The 20477-nt window shown below is 48.7% G+C and overlaps 1 protein-coding gene across 1 annotated transcript in view; it reads left to right on the top strand.

Annotated features, from left to right (window-relative positions):
- The window catches only part of LPCAT1 (lysophosphatidylcholine acyltransferase 1), a 56276-nt gene extending 36859 nt beyond the window's left edge, over nucleotides 1–19417 (top strand). Inside the window, exons 6-14 of the mRNA XM_084781090.1 lie at nucleotides 429–487; nucleotides 2462–2496; nucleotides 3673–3727; nucleotides 6365–6447; nucleotides 13488–13613; nucleotides 14004–14157; nucleotides 14465–14563; nucleotides 16702–16843; nucleotides 17382–19417. Coding sequence (XP_084637216.1) covers nucleotides 429–487; nucleotides 2462–2496; nucleotides 3673–3727; nucleotides 6365–6447; nucleotides 13488–13613; nucleotides 14004–14157; nucleotides 14465–14563; nucleotides 16702–16843; nucleotides 17382–17566 — 938 coding nt within the window. The 3' untranslated portion in view covers nucleotides 17567–19417. The remainder of the gene's footprint in view (nucleotides 1–428; nucleotides 488–2461; nucleotides 2497–3672; nucleotides 3728–6364; nucleotides 6448–13487; nucleotides 13614–14003; nucleotides 14158–14464; nucleotides 14564–16701; nucleotides 16844–17381) is intronic.
- The last annotated feature ends 1060 nt before the right edge of the window (nucleotides 19418–20477 follow it).

The following is a 20477-nucleotide window of genomic DNA, read 5'->3' as shown; positions in this document are numbered from 1 at the left end:
GGACTATCCTGAGGTCGCTCGGGTGATATCTCTCCAGTGGTCAGACAGGATGGGACTAGGCTAGACTGTCCTAACCCAGGTGAGACCAGCTGTGCCTCATCCTCCATGGTGACCTACCCCAAACCCAGTCATGGGCAGTGAGTAGAAGCCAAAGTCAACAGAGGAGATGTATAGAAAAGAGGTCCTGGCAGTTCTGAGGCCCTGAGGTATAGACACACTGGAGGCCCATGTTGGTGCTGAGACACCAGCAACTCCTCTCTTCATGGGTAGTACAGGGGTGCAGTCCAAAAACCCAGAGAATGCCTTTACTGACCAGGAAAGATGGCATAGAAAAGCTCAGTTTGCTAAGGCCACAAAAGTGCCACAGCCAGGTCTCTCCTTCCCTGTGTCCTGTTGGCAGCAGTGAGACCCTTCACTTTCCTCGGCAGGTGCGTTCATCCCCGGAGTTCCCGTCCAACCCGTGGTGCTGCGCTACCCGAACAAACTGGTACGTCATGTCCGTTGAGGGTGTGTGTTGTGGTGGGTTCCGGAGGAATTCGAGAGTTGGGTGGGTATTTTGGTTGTACCTGGATTGCCATGTCCCTGTGTCCTTTGTTCATGCACAATAGTTGACAGAGCAGTTGGCACCATCACACAGCCTCAGCCCAGAAAGGGAGGGCCAGGCTCCACAGGCAGAGTCCCAAGTGAAAGCTAGCTCCGTGGTGTATTTATGACAATTTTAGCATAATCTCAGCCTTGGCACACAGAGCTCCGCTTTTCACAGGCCCTGAAGCAGTCAGTGCCCCTCTCCTGACTCATCCCAGCATTCGATGAGACCCCACACACAGACAGTCCTCAGAAGCTCCCAAAGCCTGGCTCATACTCTGGCAGTTTTAAAATCAAGGCTGCTTAACGTTCTAGAAGACCGAGCAGTAAGTAAGGAATCCGGTGGCCGTAGAGGTCACATGCCTTTGCTGGTTTCCTCTACTCCAGTTGGAAATCTCATTGACTTGTTTTAAAGTAAGACGGGGCAGAGCTCCTGGATGGCCTGGAAGGACCCTGGCTCAGAGGAGGGAGGCCTCAGAGCAAGCTCTGCTAAGTTTTTGCCACTTTTTCAAGTGCCCTTAATCCTCCCCCAACCCCTAGAGAAAGGTGTCTGGGCCAGCTGCAGCCTCCCTTCTCCTATGACTCTCGGAGCAGGTTTTCTCTGGCCTTTGATGGCTTCCACAGTTAGAAGTGGCCGCTCTGTGAATGTGAGCCCAGGGCCCTGAGTGGGTGCTGGGCCCATGTGGTATTTCTTGGTGGAGTAAGCCTGTGGTGGAAATAATAAAGTGGAGATGCTTACCACAGTGACCTTTTCCTGTCTGCAGCAGTCAGACACCGTGACAGCAGAGGACAGTCTGGGAGGTAGTGTCTCAGCCTACAGTCTACAGTGGCTACAATGTAAGGTACAGCCTACCTAGGCACAGGGTCACCCGAGGCAAATGGGTAAGCAGTGGAAGCCATCTGGACCGTCAGTTACTAACGCCAACAGACTGGATGACTCTACCAGGTGTGGCTGAACCATGGAAGAGTCCATTTCCTGTCAGTTTCCTAAAGGAAGGCCCTGCCCTCTGCTGAGAGTCAGGACACCCAGGAATAGAGCAGCCTGGCAGCCTATGTGTGGGAGTGAGGTTTCCATTCAAAGCTGACTTGTCAGTCTGGTGAGGCCATAGTCCTCACTGGTCCCCTAGAACTTTGGAAGCTTGGTTACGAGAGAAGCAGGAAGCTTGCCTTTGCTCATGTTTCTAAGGTTTATGTGAGCTTCCTCACCATATAGCTGCAGGATGTACCCCTACTGCCAGAGCTCTTGAGCACAGACCCTGCCCAGGGAGCCAAGCCAGATAGGAAGAATAGATCGAGAATAGGAACGGAAAGATATAATGCGAGGTGGCCAGTAACTATTACTCAGATCCTGTAAAAATGTTTGGTACAGCTGCTAAGGATAGTTTCTGAAATCCTTTTGGATACACATAGGGTGAGGCAACCAAGTCCCTGAGGAGGCGGTGGCTCCCTTTGAAGGCCAGGGTTGGCCTGAGAGGAGCATGCCTGTGATGGTCATGGCTGGACACTTGGGATGTGGATACAGCTTTGGATTGCAGAAGTGTTGAGATCATGTGACCAGGTCTAGTCAGGCCTTGTCTGAGGTGCCTATGGGAGCATCCTAGAGGGGCAGGTGACACAGCACAGTTGGGAATTACAGATGGTGGACCCTGGAGCATTTTTGGAGAGAAGGGTAGTGGGTACCAACCCTACTTAGGCCACTATTAGAATTGGCGGCCTCAGAGGCGTGATGAAAAAGATGGTCATTTGAGACACGGGGTTATTCAGAGCCTGTACTCTGCCTATAGTGATGTGGAGGGAAATAACTGCATCTCTGGGCTGACGAGGTTGGCCCTCGTGTGTCTGACTCCTTTTGACCCGTCTGCTTTCTCACTCCCAGGACACCATCACGTGGACATGGCAAGGACCTGGAGCGTAAGTTGGGCACCATGTCATCCTGTCTGTCCTCATTCTGTGGATGCACAGGCCTCTGTGACTCCCTGTGCTCTCGCTGCTTCTGCAAATGTGACAGCAATTAGGGTCGGCCCATTGTGAAAAGGCTAAGTGTTCCCGTGTGGCTATGTAACACTCCTGGACTCTGGGGACGTAAGTTCCTCTGTGGCAGCACCTATGGGAAGGTGACTGAGCCCTTCCCTTACCCACCTAGTGCACCTGGTACTGTCCAGCCGGCAGCACCTGGTGTTTGGGGATGGCGGCTTCTGTGCAGGCAGTGGGATTCAGGTGGTGCTAGGTGAGGGAGGCCGGCTAGAGAGTTCCTTCCTCCTGGCACAGACACTTAATCAGCTGGCCTGTGGTTATCAACCCAGTGGAATAAGAGAAATAAAAACGACAGCAGCCAGACTTGGGGCACCAGGCTGTCCATAATACTGGAGCTGCCATTTGTGTGCAAGGAGGAGGGGCCAGCCGGAGACAACACAGCCTCTGGGGCTTCAGAGAGGTAGTAAAGTCAGACAAGTAGGCAGCTCCCAGGCCTTGCAAGGCATTTGGAGCACAGTCTGGAGAAGTACCACTGCAGTGATGTCAGACCACCACCTCTAAGGCAGGAAGGTAGGTGGGCTTAAAAGAGTATTCGGAACTGGGCTCCAGTGTCTTTGTCCTGGGCTCAGGATGACATGTTGAGGCAGAAAAAAGATTGGCTCATAATTAGGGGATAACCAACTTGAGGTGGGGGCGGAGAGAAGAGGATATGGCCTCAGGGATGGGGACTCCAGGTAGCTCTGTAATTCCGTTCAGGCAAACAAGTAGTGGCAATCACACTGAAGATCCAGGCCCCCGGAAGTCAGGCAAATGGGCCATGGCATGGCTTAAAGCCTGGAAGTCTGTCCTGCCTATATAGGTAGCTGGCCATCCTGGAGACAAGGCTGCCAAAACAGGAGGGCAAAGAGTCTGTGGCTCTCTAGAAGATCTCTAGTTAATAAAATCATCTTTTCCTCACTGTCTTTTTTGTTGTTTGTTTGTTTGTTTGTTTGTTTGTTTTTTGAAGGTTCCCCTTCCTCCTCTGGGCATAATTCAGAGTCATATAGCTACAAGAATTAGGAACCTTACTTTTTAACCATGTTGTAAAAGTATTCAATGCTTTTTTTTTTTAAGGTTGAAAATCCTGTGGCTCACTCTATGCCAGTTTCAAAACCAAGTGGAAATCGAGGTGAGTGGACAGAGTGTTGTGCAGGGTCATTGTCTGGCCAAGGGCAAGTTCTGCTGTACTTTTGGGATACTGGGTTAGGTTGGAGTCTGAAATCATGCAGTGTTGGAATAGTATTAGACTCGGGGCTATGTGCATAGTGTCACAGTGTTACATTGGCGTCTGTATGGATACATACAATATGCTACACTGGGGTCTGTGTTACAACAGTGTTTGCCCCAGTTGTGTGGATACAATAGCACATAGTATTACACCGGGGTCTTCAGGGGTACAGTATTGCAACAGTGTTAACCCAGAGCTGTGTGGACCCAATGCCAGATAATGTTGCATACAGTGTCATGCTGTGGGGTACATTGTTCAAATGCTGTTAAACCAAGAGTTGTGTAGACTGTTACATAGTATCTAATCTGTACAGATAATCTTACATGTCTGTCCTTGAGTATCTTTTCATTTGTCTGGGTCCTAGAGGAACTTTCTAGTCACTTTTCCTTAGTGGCTTTGTGTCCTTTATGTGGTTTAAAAACATTTGAATAGGTTTCTTTTTTCTTTTTTAAGATTTGTCCATTTTTATTTTGTGTTTGGGTGTTTTGCCTGCATGTATGTGTCTCATATATGTGTATTGCCTACAGAGCCCAGAAGAAGGTGTCATAGCCTCTAGAACCGGAGTTACAGGTGGTGGTTAGCTGCCATATGGGTGTTGAGAACAAAGCCCTTGGCCCTCTGCAAGAGCAACAACTGCTCTTAACTATAGAGTCATCTCGTTAGCCATGGACAGAATTTTTAAAAAGTAACAAGGAAAAAGCCAGGCATGGTGGTGCACGCCTTTAATCTCAGCACTTGGGAAGCAGAGGCAGGCAGATTGCTGTGAGTTCGAGGCCAGCCTGGTCTACAAAGTGAGTCCAGGACAGCCAGAGCTACACAGAGAAACCTTGTCTTGAAAGTCAAAAAAAGAAAGAAAGAAAGAAAGAAAGAAAGAAAGAAAGAAAGAAAGAAAGAAAGAAAGAAAGAAAGAAAGAAAACAAACCCAAGGAAACTAAAGCTATCATTCTAGACTAAAGCAACATCATTTAGATGACTGTTGCCTAAGAGTATATAAAATTGACACACATAAATTTTCTTTCTGCCAGCTGGGCAGTGGTGGTACATGCCTTTAATCTTAGCTCTCAGGAGGCAGAGGCAGGCAGATCTCTGGTTCCTAGGCCAGCCTGGTCTACAGAGCAAGTTCCAGGACAGCTAGGACTACACAAAGAAACCCTGTCTCAGAAGAATTATGTTTCTTTTGCCTTCATTATTAATACCAGTACAGCTAGATTTGAATAGCTAATGTATTCTGTCATCATCCTGTTTGCCTTGATCATGGAGTATGCCTGCCTTCCCAGCTTTCAGCTCCTGTCAGCTTCCTAAGTCCCAAACTTACCCTCTGGGTTAAATTGAACATAGTCATATATATGTGGCCTCTAGAACTTTCTCTGAATAGAAAGAGTGGTCTTTTTGTTGTTGTTGTTGTTGTTGTTTGGTTTATTGTTGCTGTTGTAAGAAAAAACAATGGGCCTATATCTGAACCCAGAAATGAGTTATCTGCAACTTTGTATTCAGTGAAACAGTCTGTTCATGACCCATAAGTACTGCAGAGCAGTACAAAATGAGCAGCTGAGCTTATGTGGCTTCTACGAAGAGCCCAGCCCAGAGAGCGTCAGTCCTGCTGCTCTGGGTGATCCTGTGGCTCTTCTCTGTGCCTCTGTGGTTCTCTCAGCTGCCAGGAGAGAACAGGATCAGGTCTGAGAAGGAACATGGTCTTGTCCTGTCTGAGAGCCCTGTGGTTTTAAACAAGTCTATTCCAGACCTGGTCTCTCATTTTAAGATAAAAGAGACTGAGAATGGCCCTGTGATATGTTTTCTATGTCACATTGCTGGTGAATGGTGCCAGTGTTAATGTAAAAGACCGCTGTAATTTCAAGGAATTCCTAAAATGTAACTGTGAAAGCTTATATGCATATAGTGGGAATTGATAGCCTTTCAGGGTGCTCCTATATTCCTAAATACCTTTATTTAAGAACAGGAATCAGGGATGGTCTTTTGCCCTTTCATGCACTGTAGAGTTGGCACCTGCATGGGCCACTAAGTCATTTAAAATGCTGTATTTGTAAGATGACTTATCACAGTGATGTAGTAGATGTCGGCTGCCAGGTGGGTTTCAGGTCTAGAGACTGCAGAGGTACTGGTCTCAGTACTCACTGAGGGATGGAGAGAAGGTACCGTTCTCAGTAATCCCTAAGATGAAACAGCCATTGAGGCATGGCGAGATGCATGAGGGGAGGAGGTAGACATTGCAGCCTGGGCCAGTGGGTATTCCTGATTAGCAGTGCTGAGCTATAAAGTTTCCAGGTGTGTGTGTGTGTGTGTGTGTGTGTGTGTGTGTGTGTGTGTGTGTGTGTGTATGATGTGCATGTGGATTTAGATATGTGTATGTTGAGTATGGGCATTGTGGGTGTGAGTGTGGATACATATACATATATGGGCATGGATGGACTATTCCAGAAAACAAGCTCTGCCAGTCTTAATGTTGTCGCATTTATGGTGGCTCTGGTGGGGTCAGTATCCTGGATTAACAGAGATGACACGGGGTTTTTCTGTCCTCAGTTCTTGCCTGTGTATTGCCCTTCCAAGGAGGAGAAGAGGAATCCTGCCCTGTATGCCAGCAATGTGCGGCGTGTCATGGCCAAGTGAGTGAGCGGCTGCCAGTGGTGCCGGGGAAACGGGCTCGTACAAGAGTGAACAAGCAGGTTTTTCGTACGCTAGCGGGAGAGTGTGCTTAGCCTGGAGTTTGTCTTCTACTTTTATCTGATGATGTTTTAACTTGTTTAACATTTAGAAGATGGTTAATCTTTGCTTCGTTTTGCAAGTTACATACCTGCCATAGTAATTAGTGACCCTGGTGACCCTGGTGTGTTTTCTGGGGCATGCGCTGACCTGGGCAGATGTCAGTCCCAGGTTACAGCCTCCTTGAGGCTTCACTGTGTCTGTCTGTGGATTCTTTGCTGGCAGTCTCACTCCCCCTGCTGGAGGAATCGTAGTGTCTGTATGTTTACTGCCCTAGGTGTCCTGGGCTGCCTGCCACCGGACTCTTGTGCACAGCCGGGAACATAAGCGTTGTTTTCACTATCTGCTTCTTCCTAGTCTGGACAACAATCATGTTACCCAAGTGCCTTCCCTCCCTGACTTTCCTCCACTCTTCTGGGCCCCATCTCATACATATACTAAAAACAAGACCCCTAGTGTTCCTTACACATACTAGGTAGTGGTTGCACCCCACTGTAGCCCCATGGGGGACAGGCTTGTCGATTCCCCCTGAAGGAGCTGTGTACAGTGGAGCTGAACTCTACTCTGCCAGCGACAGCCACAAGGATCTTTAAGATTCCTCCACCTGGACTGGAGGCCAGTCTCACCCTCAGTTGCTGACACAGACCTGGAGAGAGTATCTGGGAAGCCCTTCTGATGGGCCCCAGCTCAGATCTCTAATCACTGTTTAGAGCTGGCTCTTGCCTGTTTCCCCTTCACCGCTCTTGAAGGGCATATGCTAGAGCAGAGCTCGGTGGCTACAGCCTCCACCACAGACAACTCTGAACACGTTCTTACTAAGGGTACACTCGGGCCAGGCCAAGGTCCCTGCATTCCAATCTTCCATTGTGATTTGATCTGCTTTGGGGAAGAGATTGGATCTTTTTAGGACTCAGCAAGTGATTGCTACCACTCTTTATTGCCAGGTTATAATACCTGCTCAAGTTGGATTTGGAGGGATTTTTAAGGAGTTAGTGCTGAGAGCACAATATTTTCTTCAAGTTACATCCCGTCCATTCCGAGTGCTGTGTTCCTGTCCCGTGCCTGTCTCCACCCCCTGCTTGAGCCTCTTCTGTGGAACAGTTTGCAGCCTACATTCCTGACCCCAAATGATCATGTGCTTTCTGGTTGCTTGGTTACACAGCATCACTGGGGCAGCACCAGACTTTTACTATCAGAAGCCATTTTCTGTTTCTGTTTTTGTTTCTTTCTCTCTTTCTTTCTCCTTTTTCTTCTAAAGAAAGAGAAAGAGCATGAAGTAGGGTAGGAAGGACCTGGAAGGGGTTGGGAAAAGGGGGAAATGATCAAAATATATTGTATGAAATTTTTTTCAATAAAATAACTATTTTGAAATTATACTTAATTCATCTCCCTTTCCTCCCTCCAAACCCTCCTGTGTGCCCTCCCAAGCCCTAGTCTCTGTCAAATTCATGGCCTCCTTTTCTTTAACTGTGTATGTGTTAGTGTGTGTGTGTGTGTCTGTGTGTGTGTGTGCGTCTGTCTGTCTGTGTGTTTTGCTAAATACATAAATACAACCTGTTTGGCCTTTTTATTATCCTCTTTTTCTTTCTTTCTTTCTTTCTTTCTTTCTTTCTTTCTTTATTTATTTATTTATTTTACATCCGGATCATAGCCCCCCCCCTCTCCGTCCCACGTTCCCTTCCTCTTCTTCCTCACTCCTCCCCTATTCCTCAGAGAAGAGGAGCCCCCTTCCCTACCCACCCACCCCAGCTCATCAAGTCACCTCAGACTGTGGCCTGGTGAAGCAGCCCCACCAGGGGGAAGTGATTGAAAATCAGGCAACAGAGTCCGTGTCAGAGATGGCCCCAGTTCCCCTCACTAGGGAACACACATGAAGACGAAGCTGCCCATCAGCTACATCTGTGTAGGGGCCTAGGTCTAGTCCATGCCTGACCCTTGGTCAGTATTTCAGTGTCCACAAGCCTCTCTGGGTTCTGGTTAGTTGGTCTTCTTATGGATCTCCTGTCTCCTCCAAGCCCTTTCTATCCTTCTCCCCACTTTTTCACAAGATACCTTACACTTTGCCCAGTGTTTGGCTGTGAGTCTCAGCATCTGTTTCAATCTGCTGCTGGGTGGAGCCTCTCGGAGGAAAGCTACGCTATGCCCCCATCTGCAAGCATAGCAGAGTATCGTTAATAGTGTCAGGGGTTGGCTGTCTCCCATGGGGTGGGTTTCAGGTTGGCCCAGGCTTTGGTTGGACATTCCCTCAATCTCTGTTCTATCTTTATCCCTGCACGTTTTGTGGGCAGGGCAAATTTTGCGTTGAAGTTTTTGTGGGTGGGTTGGTGTACCCCCTAACTCCATGCGGACTCCTGTCTAGCTAGAGGGTGTGCTCTTCAATCTTCATGACGCCCTGAGACGAGGAGGGCGTCCTGAGACAGGAGGGACCCTGTCGGAGGTCTCCAGCTTGTCACAGCCATGCCCCTGCCCACGGTTTCTCTTCTGTAGGCAGGCCCTCTGTCCTCCTGCTTCCCACTCTCCCCAGGTCTGATCTCCCCCCTATTTCTCTCTGTGCTCCCTCTCCTACCCTGTTCCCTCTCTTTAGCCACTTCCGCTGTCTGTTCTATTTCCCCTTCTGAATGAGATTTAAGCATCCTCCCTGGGGTCCCCTTCGTTATCATCTTTGGGTCTGTGAATTGTAATGTGGTTATCCTGTACTAAATGGGTAAAATCTGCTTATAAGTGAATACATACCATATGTGTCTTTCTGGGTCTGGGTTACTGCAGGGTGATATTTTCTAATTCCGTGTGTTTGTCTGTAAATTTCATGATTTCCTTGTTTTTAATAGCTGAGTAGTATTCCGTTGTGTAATTGTCCCACAGTGTCTTTATCCATTCTTTAGTTGAGGGACATCTAGGTTGATCCCAGATTCTGGCTATTACAAATAAAGCTGCTATGAACATAGTTGAGCAAAATGTCCTTATTGTATGATGGAGCATCTTTTGGGTATATGACCAGGAGTGGTATAGCTGGGTCTTGAGGTAGAGCTATCCTCAATTTTCTGAGAAAGCACTAGATTGATTTCCAAAATGGTTTTACAAGTTTCCACTTCCACCAGCAATAGAAGAGTGCTCCTCTTTCTCCACATCCTCACCAGCATGTGCTGTCACTTGAGTTTTTGATCTTAGCCATTCTGATAGGTGTAAGATAGAATCTCGGATTCATTTTGATTTGCATTATCCCTGATAACTAAGGACATTGAACATTTCTCTAAGTGCTTCTTGGCCACTAGGAAATCATGAAATTTGGAGGCAAATGGATGGAACTAGAAAAGATCATCCTGAGTGAGGTAACCCAGACCCAGAAAGACACGCATGTTATGTACTCACTTATAAGTGGATATTAGCCCAACATAGGTGTCCTCTGAGAGACTCCACCCAGTGCGGGATCTGGACTCACAGCTGGGACTCTGGGCAGAGAGCTAGGAGTCTTCTGTAAGATTGGGGAATGGAAGGAAGGACACAGAGGGTTCAGGAGGCCCCCAAAGAGATCATCAAAGCCTGTGGATTTAGCCAGGGTCGGAGAGTGGGGGCTGCACAAACGGATGCATCAACAAAGGACAATTCATACAGAGAACCTAGGCCCCCTGCTCAGATGTATATAAAGGACAGATCATTCTCCAGGTGGAGGTGGGGGAGAGTGTGGCAACTGCCTTTGGCATCAACTCCGGTGCCTGCAATTTGATCACTGTCCCTTGGCAGGGCAGCCTTGGGGACACACACACACACAGGAATGGGATGCAGGCTATCCTGATGAGACCTGATAGGCTGTGGTCAGATTGTGGGGGAGAAGGGTCCCCCTGTCAGAGGTCTAGGGGAGTGGAATAGGGCAGAAGAGGGAAGGAGGTTGGGAACGGGAAGCTATGATACAGTTCAGATTTTGAATATTTATATAGCATCAGTTGTTACATGTTAGGTACTTTCAGGCTTACTAAGGAACCAATTCAGGCTTAATTTTCAGTGCTGGAGACAGGATCCTGGGTTTGTTAACTCTCTGTTTTGAGCCACATCCTCATTGACTCTTCTTCCATTTTTGTTTTCTGTGCACTTACTGTAGACTCTTACTCAAAGAAGTGCTTCTCCATCCTGAATGTGTGTACTTCTTTTGAGACAATGAATGAACCGTTACCTTTTCTTCCTGTATGAAATTCAAAAAAAAATTTTTTTTTACAGTGCTGGGGAGTATGTTTATGTGCTACCCACGTGGTCTGCCACTCAAGTCATGGCCCTATTGCTCAATTCACAGAGCAGTTTGCTCCTTGCTTTAATGGGTTTCCGACTTTTGAAATAGTTTTAAACTTTGGAAAGAGTTCTAGGGCGCTACGGAGTTTTCCACATGTGCGCCTCATTCAGCTTTCCTAAAGTTAACCTGATCCCACTGTAACCAAGACTAGGTAGGCAGTCAACACTGATACAGCAATATTATTTAAACTATAGTTCTCACTTGAGTTATGCCATTATACCCAAGTCTCACATTTCCCCCCCCCCCACCCCCTACCCCACCCCCCCACCCCCCACCCCCCCACCCCCCCGTGGCCAGATTCAACCTAGTATTTCCCATTTAATATTTTCCTATTTTCTTAATTTACATTATTTTTGAGAATTTCATACATGGGTGAAATTCATTTTAATCGTTTCCGCCCCATCTTCCCCTGCCTCTTCTTGTGAGTCACTCTTTCTCCTTTTGCAACACCACCATTGCTCTTGTCACACACACCCTTTAGTATTCGTGACCACTTCTTTTGTAATTAATATTATTAAGTGTGTACACACACACACACACACACATACACACTGAATTTCCCTGTCTCCATTTTCTCTTTGGATCTGTCACCGTTCCTCATTCTTTCCATGTTATTGTGACCTAGACATTTGATGACAGCTAGTTGGCTATTTTATAAAATATTTCTTAATTTTGTGTGTCTCACATTCCCCTTTGAATAGATTAAAAATTGTGCATCATTCACAAGAATGCTGCATAAATGGTGTTATCTCTCTCTCTCTGCCTGTTTCTTTTTTTTTTTTTTTTTTTTTTTTTTTCCAAGACAGGGTTTCTCTGTGTAGCCTTGACTGTCCTGGACTCGCTTTATAGACCAGGCTGGCCTCGAACTCACAATGATCCACCTGCCTCTGCCTCCTGAGTGCTGGGATTAAAGGCGTGTGCCACCACACCCGGTGGCAGTTAAATTCTTAGAACAGGGCCTTGGCCTCAGCCCTGTGGGTTGATTCTGTACAGCTCCTCCAGAACCATTAGGTCTGACAGCCTATGCTGTACTGAGCACGTGCAGGACGTGCACACCTTGCAATTGTGCAGACCACAGGCATGCATGGTATTAGTGGAATAGGTAGCGGGAACAAGCAGCTGCAGGCCTGAGCAGCCTGTGTGCCAAGAAACGGAAGTGTGAAATAGGCATCACGCACGCATGCAAATTGTGGGCTGTAATATAGAGCTCCTGTGGGACTGAGTGTTCTGCACAGCCACCCCTAGGGACTCAGCTCTCAGCACTGCCTCCCAGGCCTTCAGTCAAGGCTTTTGCTGGCCACAGCCTATTTCCTCTTTCCCAGGGTTCACGTAAAAGTCTCATCCTGCCTGGCTCTGGGGAGTATTCTGGCTGCAGGGGTGTCAGTTCCTGTTTGAGGCCCTTTTTTTTTTTTTTTTTTTTTTTTTTTTTTGTGATTCGCTCACCCATCCCCTCCAAGTTTTCATTGGCAGCCGTGGGAGGGGCCAGCTTCCTGGAGAGGGCAGTGGCATTTCCTGCTTGTCTGTGCCCAGCTCAGTAACATAATGAAAGAGTTGCCCATGTCCTTAGACCCAGAGCAGTAAGCCTGGGATCCAGGCTCTGTCCTGGGCAAGCTCCTCCTTTCTAGCTCCCCAGCCCCGTCCCCCACCCACCCACCCACCCACACACCCCCAGGTTCCTTGAAACCCCATGGGAAATCGTGGCACATTACCACAGCCCTGAGCCTCAGCTGGATGCCAGCCCTCACCTCTAGTGGGCACCCAAAAAGGGTCTGATGGGCTAACAGCAGATGATGACCCTGAGGACCAGAGTTGAGAGGCTTTTCCTGCTAACCTGAGTGCTTAGTGTGTGTGCTTCCGCAGTAGTTTTGTAGGCATCCCCGTTGGTTGTCTGAGCATTGCCAGCCTGTATACTCACTGCCTGTGTGATGTAGCAGTGCTCCGTTGTTCTCAGATGACCTGGGCAGGGCATGTTGTTGGGAAATGACAGTCACTCTTGTTTTGGCTTCTGTTCATAGGAATTTCCTGCCTCAGTATTTAACTTAAAATAATGTTTAAAATAATGTTTTATGTGGTTAAAATATTAGCACAGTGAGACCTCAGCAAAGGCCTGATCTACACACGGATAAACGAGCTCCTGTCTAGGTCCCAGGAGGGAGGATACACACCTCATGGTCTCAGACATGGGCACGTGATGATGCTCTGCAGCTTCCCCTAAGGGGAGGCCCCTGTTAATCTGGTACCTGAGAGCCAGGGTACTAGGGTGTCCTATAATCAATGCCTCTGGTACCCTCTGGGTTTTCCTCTTGGCATGGGCCAGTCTGTTAGAGTGGGTGCTCCCCTGCAGGCTACCAGGGACTGGCCGCCCTCTCACACACATTGCCACACAGCTCTTTTTTTTTTTTTTAAAGATTTATTATTATGTATACAGTGCTTTGCCTGCATGTACACCTGCACACCAAAGAGGGCATCAGATCTCATTACAGATGGTTGTGAGCCACCACGTAGTTGCTGGGAATTGAACTCAGGACCTCAGGAAGAGCAGTCAGTGCTCTTAACCTCTGAGCCATCTCTCCAGCCTTGCCACACAGCTCTTATGGGTATTGTTACCACTGGGTAAATGGCATGTGTGGCAGGGTTGATGAAAGGGTCCCTCTCTTGCAGGGCGCTGGGTGTCTCAGTAACCGACTACACATTTGAGGATTGCCAGCTGGCTCTGGCAGAAGGACAGCTTCGCTTGCCTGCGGACACCTGCCTGCTGGAGTTTGCCCGGCTCGTGAGGGGCCTTGGGTGAGTTGTCTGTGACTCTCAGGCGTTCATTGGTGGCGTCAAGGTTTCAAGGGGAGTTGTCAGGAAATCCTCTGCTTATGCTGGGCTTCAGATGTCATCAGCAGTCTACATAGAAGGACCTTAAAAACCTTCTCGCTGGACACCAGCTGTATATATGGGTACTGCCTCTGTACACCATCCTAGGAATACACGCAGGGTATGGACAGACATGGAGACCAAAACCTAGCCTCCTATAAACGGAGGATGTGCCATGCTCGGAAGCTAATTGGCTACTTGATAAGAAACTTTTAAAACATTTTGATGGGTCTCCAGACCTCATACACAGTAAGTCTCCTGCTTTAGTTTCTGTGCTATGGTCTTTTATCAATAAATCTTTCCTTTTTTTTTTAGACTGAAACCAGAAAACCTTGAAAAAGATCTAGACAAATATTCAGAGAGTGCAAGGATGAAGAGAGGGGAGAAGATCGGGCTCCCAGAGTTTGCAGCCTACTTGGAAGTTCCTGTCTCAGACTCGCTGGAGGACATGTTCTCGCTGTTTGACGAGGTGTGGGGAACTTGGGGCAGAGCCTCTGGCTTATCAATACGTTAAATTGTTCTCAGTGGCGTGGATCTCACAGAGACGCTGGCCAGCCTGTTCTGTAGGTGCAGGCTTTGGTGTGCTTTCTGGCAAAGCTTCACGTTTGAGAACTGGCTGGGGTTCGAGCAAGCCTCCCTGGGAATCCTCTTCCAAGGCGTACTCTTCACATCTATAGCTATTACCAAACTCGGACCGGGAGAGCCAGTCAGCTAGAATGTCCCTTTTGGACGTGCAGGCATCCACGCCATCATCTGAATACGTGACTCTTTTGCAGAGCGGTGGTGGTGAGATAGACCTTCGTGAATACGTGGTCGCCTTGTCTGTGGTGTGCAGGCCATCCCAGACCCTGGCCACCATCCAGCTGGCGTTCAAGGCAAGTGGATTTCCTGAGCGGGATTTGTGTCTGTCCGTTACTCTCCTTATTACTGTGACAGGCACCTAGCAGGAACATCTTGAAGGAGGGAGGGAGGGTTTATTTGTGGACGTTGGTCTGTGGAGATGCAGCCGGAGTGGGGAAGTCGTGAAGGCTGTGAGGTGACTGGTTGTGTTGCACTAGCGTTAGAAAGTGAGAGGTGGGGATTCCTGCTTTCCCCCACCCTTTTATTCAGTCTAGAACCCCAACACCCGCGTCAGATGTCTCACGACCACACCGTGATTCTGTTCTCGGGCCTCCGTGGGTACCCGCTTGTTCATGGTGCACGTACATATAGACAGACACAGACGCATAAATAAATCTTAAGCCACTTGGAGGAAGGATTTCTTTTGGTTTATGGTTTAAGGGGCGACTGTCCAGCGAGGCAGAGAACTGTGGCCGCAGGAGCATGAGGCAGTTGCAGCCACAGCCAGAAATCAGGGCTAGAGGACTGCTGGGCCTCCACTGACTACTCACCAGTCTCCTTCCCCTCCTTTTGCTCTGCTTGAGACCACAGCTCATGGGATGGTGCCACCCGCACCCACAGTGGGTCTTCCGTTCTTAGTCAAGGTTGTCTGCTCAGAGCTGTCAGGAGCCCCTAGTCTCTCACGGCCTCCGAAAGCTTCTTTCTTCTTATCTGGTGTACCACTCCACAGCAGTGCTAGGCAAGTGTTGCCAGGGTGCCTTATGCGGGTCACTCCAGGAGAGTTAGCTGTGTGGTGTCAACGCTTGCAGGCTGGTTGGGAAAGCTGGACCCTCCTGTATCTACACGTGTACTCTGTTCTGGTGGCTCAGACCCTCTTGGACTCTAAAGTCATCAAGTCGAATCCTGTCATGGTGTCAAGCAACACTCAGGTGCCTTGGCAACACAAACAGCAGAACATGGAGGCCAGGCCTCTCACAGTTCCCTAGAAGAGCAAGTGTGGCAGGCAACCGAGCATCCCGGTGGTCATGGCGAGGCTATATTCCTACTGTGATAGGTGAGCAGGGATATGGCCACTGTTCCCACAGATGGCTGTGGCCCATTGTACCTCATTCCTCAGGCCAGCTGTTACCTCAGCCTGCCCCAATGCCCCACTACCTCCACCTGGACCTTTCCCAGGCCACTGTTAACAGTGAGGCCCCTGTCCTTGTCTGCCGTCCCCAAGAACACCAGACAGGAATGACAATGACACGGTATCGGTAGAGTATTCTCTAGCAAGGCTGGGTGTCCCATGACTTTCTGGGAAGAGACATCTCTTCACCCCGTCTAAGAGACAGACCAGTGAAAGATGCCAGCAAGCCCAGCTTGGCAAAATAATTTAGGCTCCCTGTACAGCACTGCAGCAATCTGTGATGCGCTGTGGATGCCTTTCCTCACACCACAGTTAGGGCCAAATGCCAAGCTGTAAAACAGACTTGTGACGATGAGTAGGACCCAAGAGATGTGTACTCTGAGGTACTCCTGGAGGTGGAGTCAAATACATGTCTCTGCCCCTTTGAGGGGTCTCTTCTTGTTTTCCATGTTGGTATCACTCCTGTAGAAAACTCTCACAGGAGGGGCCTTGGGAACACCTAGTAGCATGAGGAAATGAGAAGAGAAACTCACAGGCCAGGGTTTATGTCTTCTGTAAGCCGTATTCATTTTCTCATACAGTGCAGAGATCTGATTAGAAATGTAGACTTAGTTCTTGCCTTCTTCAAAACCACAGCCCCAGTGCCTTGTCCACCTGATCACCAAAAGATGCTGCAGTTTAATCCATTGACCACTAGGTGGCACTGGAGGCACACTGTTCCGCTTTCCTGGTTCTTGCTTCAAGAGCCCTCCCTGCATCTTCGCTCTGGAATACTGAGCCTCAGCCCATCTCCCGCTACTTGTTTTGCTCTCACAGTTACCACAGCATCCAAGTCTCAGCCAAGACATGTTGGTATAGGGTCCATAAGGGCCAGGAGAGATAGGCACAACTCTACCAGGACCTTACTATCTACTTATAGACACCACCCCCTCAAGGTGCCCACGGTCCTGACAAGGTAGGGTCAGGACCACTGGGGAGAATGTACCAGGCCTGGCCAACACCTGAAGGAGGGTCCCCAGCGTAAGTCTTCACTGTCCCTTGCAGATGTATGGATCACCTGCAGACGGCAGCATTGATGAGGCCAACCTGTCCTGCATCCTCAAGACTGCACTGGGTGTATCAGAATTAACAGTGACTGACTTGTTCCAGGCTATCGACCAAGAGGAGAAGGGAAGAATCACATTTGGTGAGTGGAGCAGAGTGCTGTCAGCCCCACGCAGGGATTGGATGTAGTGAGCACTCCAGCCCAGGTATAGAGGAAGCTTAGCCTCAGGAGCCCTGGGCCCATGGATGGAGCCCCTGCCCCGTGTGCACACATCAAGCTGTTCCCTCCCCTCGCGTTGCACTGGATCCCCCAAAAGAAGGTTCTTCTGAAACCCAGCAAGATATGATGACCGTGGGTCCAGTTTCTGCCTGTGATGTAGAAGCAAGCTTAAAGATTAGTAGAGCCCACACCAGGCAGAAGCTGGAGCGCTTCTGATGTAGGTACCCAGCTGGCAGGACACCCACTCCAGCCCCACTGGAGCTGCTCTCCTGAAGGCTTCCTCTATGACGCCAGCACCCACAGCCCCGCCCTTAGGCCCTGGCCTGAGGAATGTATGGTCATTGGACCAGTGTTGGGGTGATGACTTTTCTTGGAAAATTCATCTTTCTGAGTGGTCTCTGACCAGTGAGTGGTGGTGGGTCTCTCTCCGTCCCAGTAATTGGATGCCTTGTCTTTCCAGATGACTTCCGTGGGTTTGCAGAGATGAACCCCGACTTCGCAGAGGACTATTTGTACCCCGACCAGACACATTTTGACAGCTGTGCACAGACACCCCCAGCACCAACTCCCAACGGCTTCTGCATTGACTTCAGCCCTGAAAACTCAGACTTTGGGAGAAGGAATTTTTGTAAGAAAGTGGACTAGAGGAGTCTGGGAGAATGAGTCCCCCTCCCGCGTGACCACCTGCCCCCAGTGGCCTGGAGCCCATTTGTGTGTTGCGCCGTCTGCGTTTCCCTGTTTCCTCATGCCCGTCTCTGTATGTCTTCAGACCTGAGGTCCAAAAGATTTGCAATGTTTTTTTGTTTCCTGTAAAGTCTGTCTCAGGGCCCAGCTGGGCATTTGCAGGGAAGCTGTGTGTGTACCCCCATCTGCCCAAGGCAGACAGGCAGGCAGGTGGGTGCTCGGGGCCTCCCTGTGGGGCAGGACTCCACAGGCAGGGTGGGCACAGGTCTGACTGTGTGCTCACCTAGAATATGCTGGTCTTGAGTTGGCGTCAGTTTTTCCCATGTCTGTCTGTGCAGTGTGCACAGTGCAGGGCCTGTGCACACACACTGCACAGACCAATCCTGGAGCAGTTGCTTCGTCCTGACTTGGTGCCTCTGCCATCTCTGACTCACCACAGGGTAGGGCATCACCCGAGTGTTTCTGTGTCTGTGCAGGAGCTCCTGACTATTTTATAAACCTCACTTAGGTACTTTGGAAAACATTCATCATTTTTTAAAAAAAAAAAAGAAAGAAAGAAAATTGGTTTTCTACTTCATTTTTCGTGTTAACATAAGGATATTTATTTCCAAGCTTGGTTTTGGTAGACTGTAAGACTGTCTCCGACGGCCACAGTATCAAGGCCTCTCTGCCCTCCTCATGTTTAGGTCATGGGACGTTTAGCCACAAAGACTGGCCCCAGGATCTTTTTCTGCTTTCCTTAAACCTTCCAGAATCCCCTTCATTTTTTAATGAACATTGCCAGTTTGGTATTTCAGTTTCAGTATAACGAAAGCTACTTCATGTAACTAGTGAAAGAAGCAGGGGAGGGAAAGAGCTGGAAGGCGTCCCCTCGTCTTCACGCTGTCATTCTAGCTCTCTGCACAGACATGCAGAGATGGTCCGGGAGGTACTGCCCAAAGCCCAGTTACCATGGTGACTTAGGAACAGCAGGCACCCTCTGAGTCCAGTTATTCTGTGGAGGTGACAGCTGCAGGGGACAGGCTACACAGTTTGCTGTGTTTGGCCCCTCATGAAGTCGGGAAGGAACAGGGTCCAGGCTGTCATCGTTGGCATTACCTGGTTCCATTTTTTTTTTTTTTTAATGACAAACTTATCCTTAAAGCTCAGTGGCTGTAGGTTTAGTTTGTTTCCTAAGCAAAAGTTGCTTTGGAATTTTGTTTGTTGTTGTTTGTTTTACATTTGGGGCATTGCTATAGAAAATGACCACCAGGCCAGTAAGGGCAGGAACAGGTATTTTCTACCTTTCTCAGAGAGAGTGTTAGTGTGTGCTTTCCCCAAGAGGAATCATAAACAAAAACCTCTCCACCTCAGTCACATAGCGCCACACTGCCACAGGATGGGCAGGGAGACTGAATCTGAGCTCTTAGCTTGTTAGGTATGAATGAAATGTGAAAACAGAGCCTTTGTAGCTAACAGGTCGGTTTTTTTTTTTAAATAACTATAGAGTAGAAATGTTTAGAGGAGGACAGCCACCAAAAAGGCTAATGAAGGAGACTAGTGAACTGAGATGTCCCGAGGCAGGGGTCTCTGCCCCTCCGGCTGCAAGTGAAGGATTCCTGTGGAGTGCCCCCTGGGCATGGTGAGGAAATCCTGAGCAGACCTGGGACGGATGTTCATTCTCCTGATTGCTCTTGCTGGTGACGTCAGTCCGTGCATCAGAACTGTGAATGTACATAACGGGCAGGGGCAGGGGCGGTGCCCACCCTGCCTGCAGGCTTCCTTAGGGTGCGGTTTTCAGGCTGTCAGTGGAATAAACACGACACAAAGCAACATTTTACAGGCTCTAGTGTGGTTTGTTGGTTTGTTTTAACTTAATTATTCCTATGCGCATAGATGTCTGAGTGAGAGCATCAGATCCGCTGGAATTTGCGTTACGGAGCAGACAGGTGTGAGCTGCCGTGTGGTGGCTGAGAATTGAACCGGGGCCGTCTGGAAGAACAGCCATCTCTGCAGCCCCAAGTGTGTTTTGTTTCTTAGTCTGGTGGGAAAGCACAGCAGCGCTGTGGGGCAGCTCTCCTGGCAGTGTCAGAGCCTGAGGCTTCGCTCCCGCCCACATGAAACACACGTGGCTCTCTGCAGCTGGTCGGCGGAGTCTCTAGTGTTTCTGTGTGATGCATATGTAACTCCAAGCGCATTTGTTAGCGAATCATCTTATGAAACCAGTGTAAAAGAAGAAGAATAAAACAGCTGAAGAGTTCGGCCCTCAAAAAGGTGTGATGAGGACTGAGGAGATGGTGCCTGAGGAACAAGAACTGAGGCAGTCCCAGATATATACGTGTCACTCACACACACACACACACACGTATATGAAATCAAGATATATTTTTTATCAGTTTTAATAATGTGTGTGTGTGTGTGCACATGGATGCAGGTGCCCTCACAGGTCAGATCGGGTGTCAGAGACCTACAGCTGAAGTTACAGGTGGTTGTAAGCTGTCCGTGTGGGTGCTGGGAACCGAACTCGGGTCTTACAGAGCAGCAGGTGTTCTTTACTGCTGAGCCATCTCTCCATCCTGTGTGCTTTTTTGATGAACTTGTCCTTTTTTTTTTTTTTAATGACCACCAACTCTGAAACTAAGTTTCTTTGAATTTTTTTGTTTATTTGTTTTGGTTTTGTTTTTGTTTTTACTTATTTTACTTACTTTTGAGACAGGATCTCACCAGCTCTGACTGGGCTGCTACTCACTATAGAGACTAAGCTAAGCTTAAACTCAGATCTACCTGCCTCTACCTCCACCTGCTGGGATTAAAGGTGTGTGCTACTATGCATGGCTTGCTTACAGTTTCTTAAAGGTTCAAGCAGAGATATGAGCTGAGTTCCTTCTGTGCA

The sequence above is a fragment of the Acomys minous genome, assembly GCF_964271855.1.
Source record: "Acomys minous genome assembly, chromosome: 5".
NCBI lineage: Eukaryota > Metazoa > Chordata > Mammalia > Rodentia > Muridae > Acomys > Acomys minous.
This window is presented reverse-complemented; position numbering and strand designations above follow the sequence as displayed.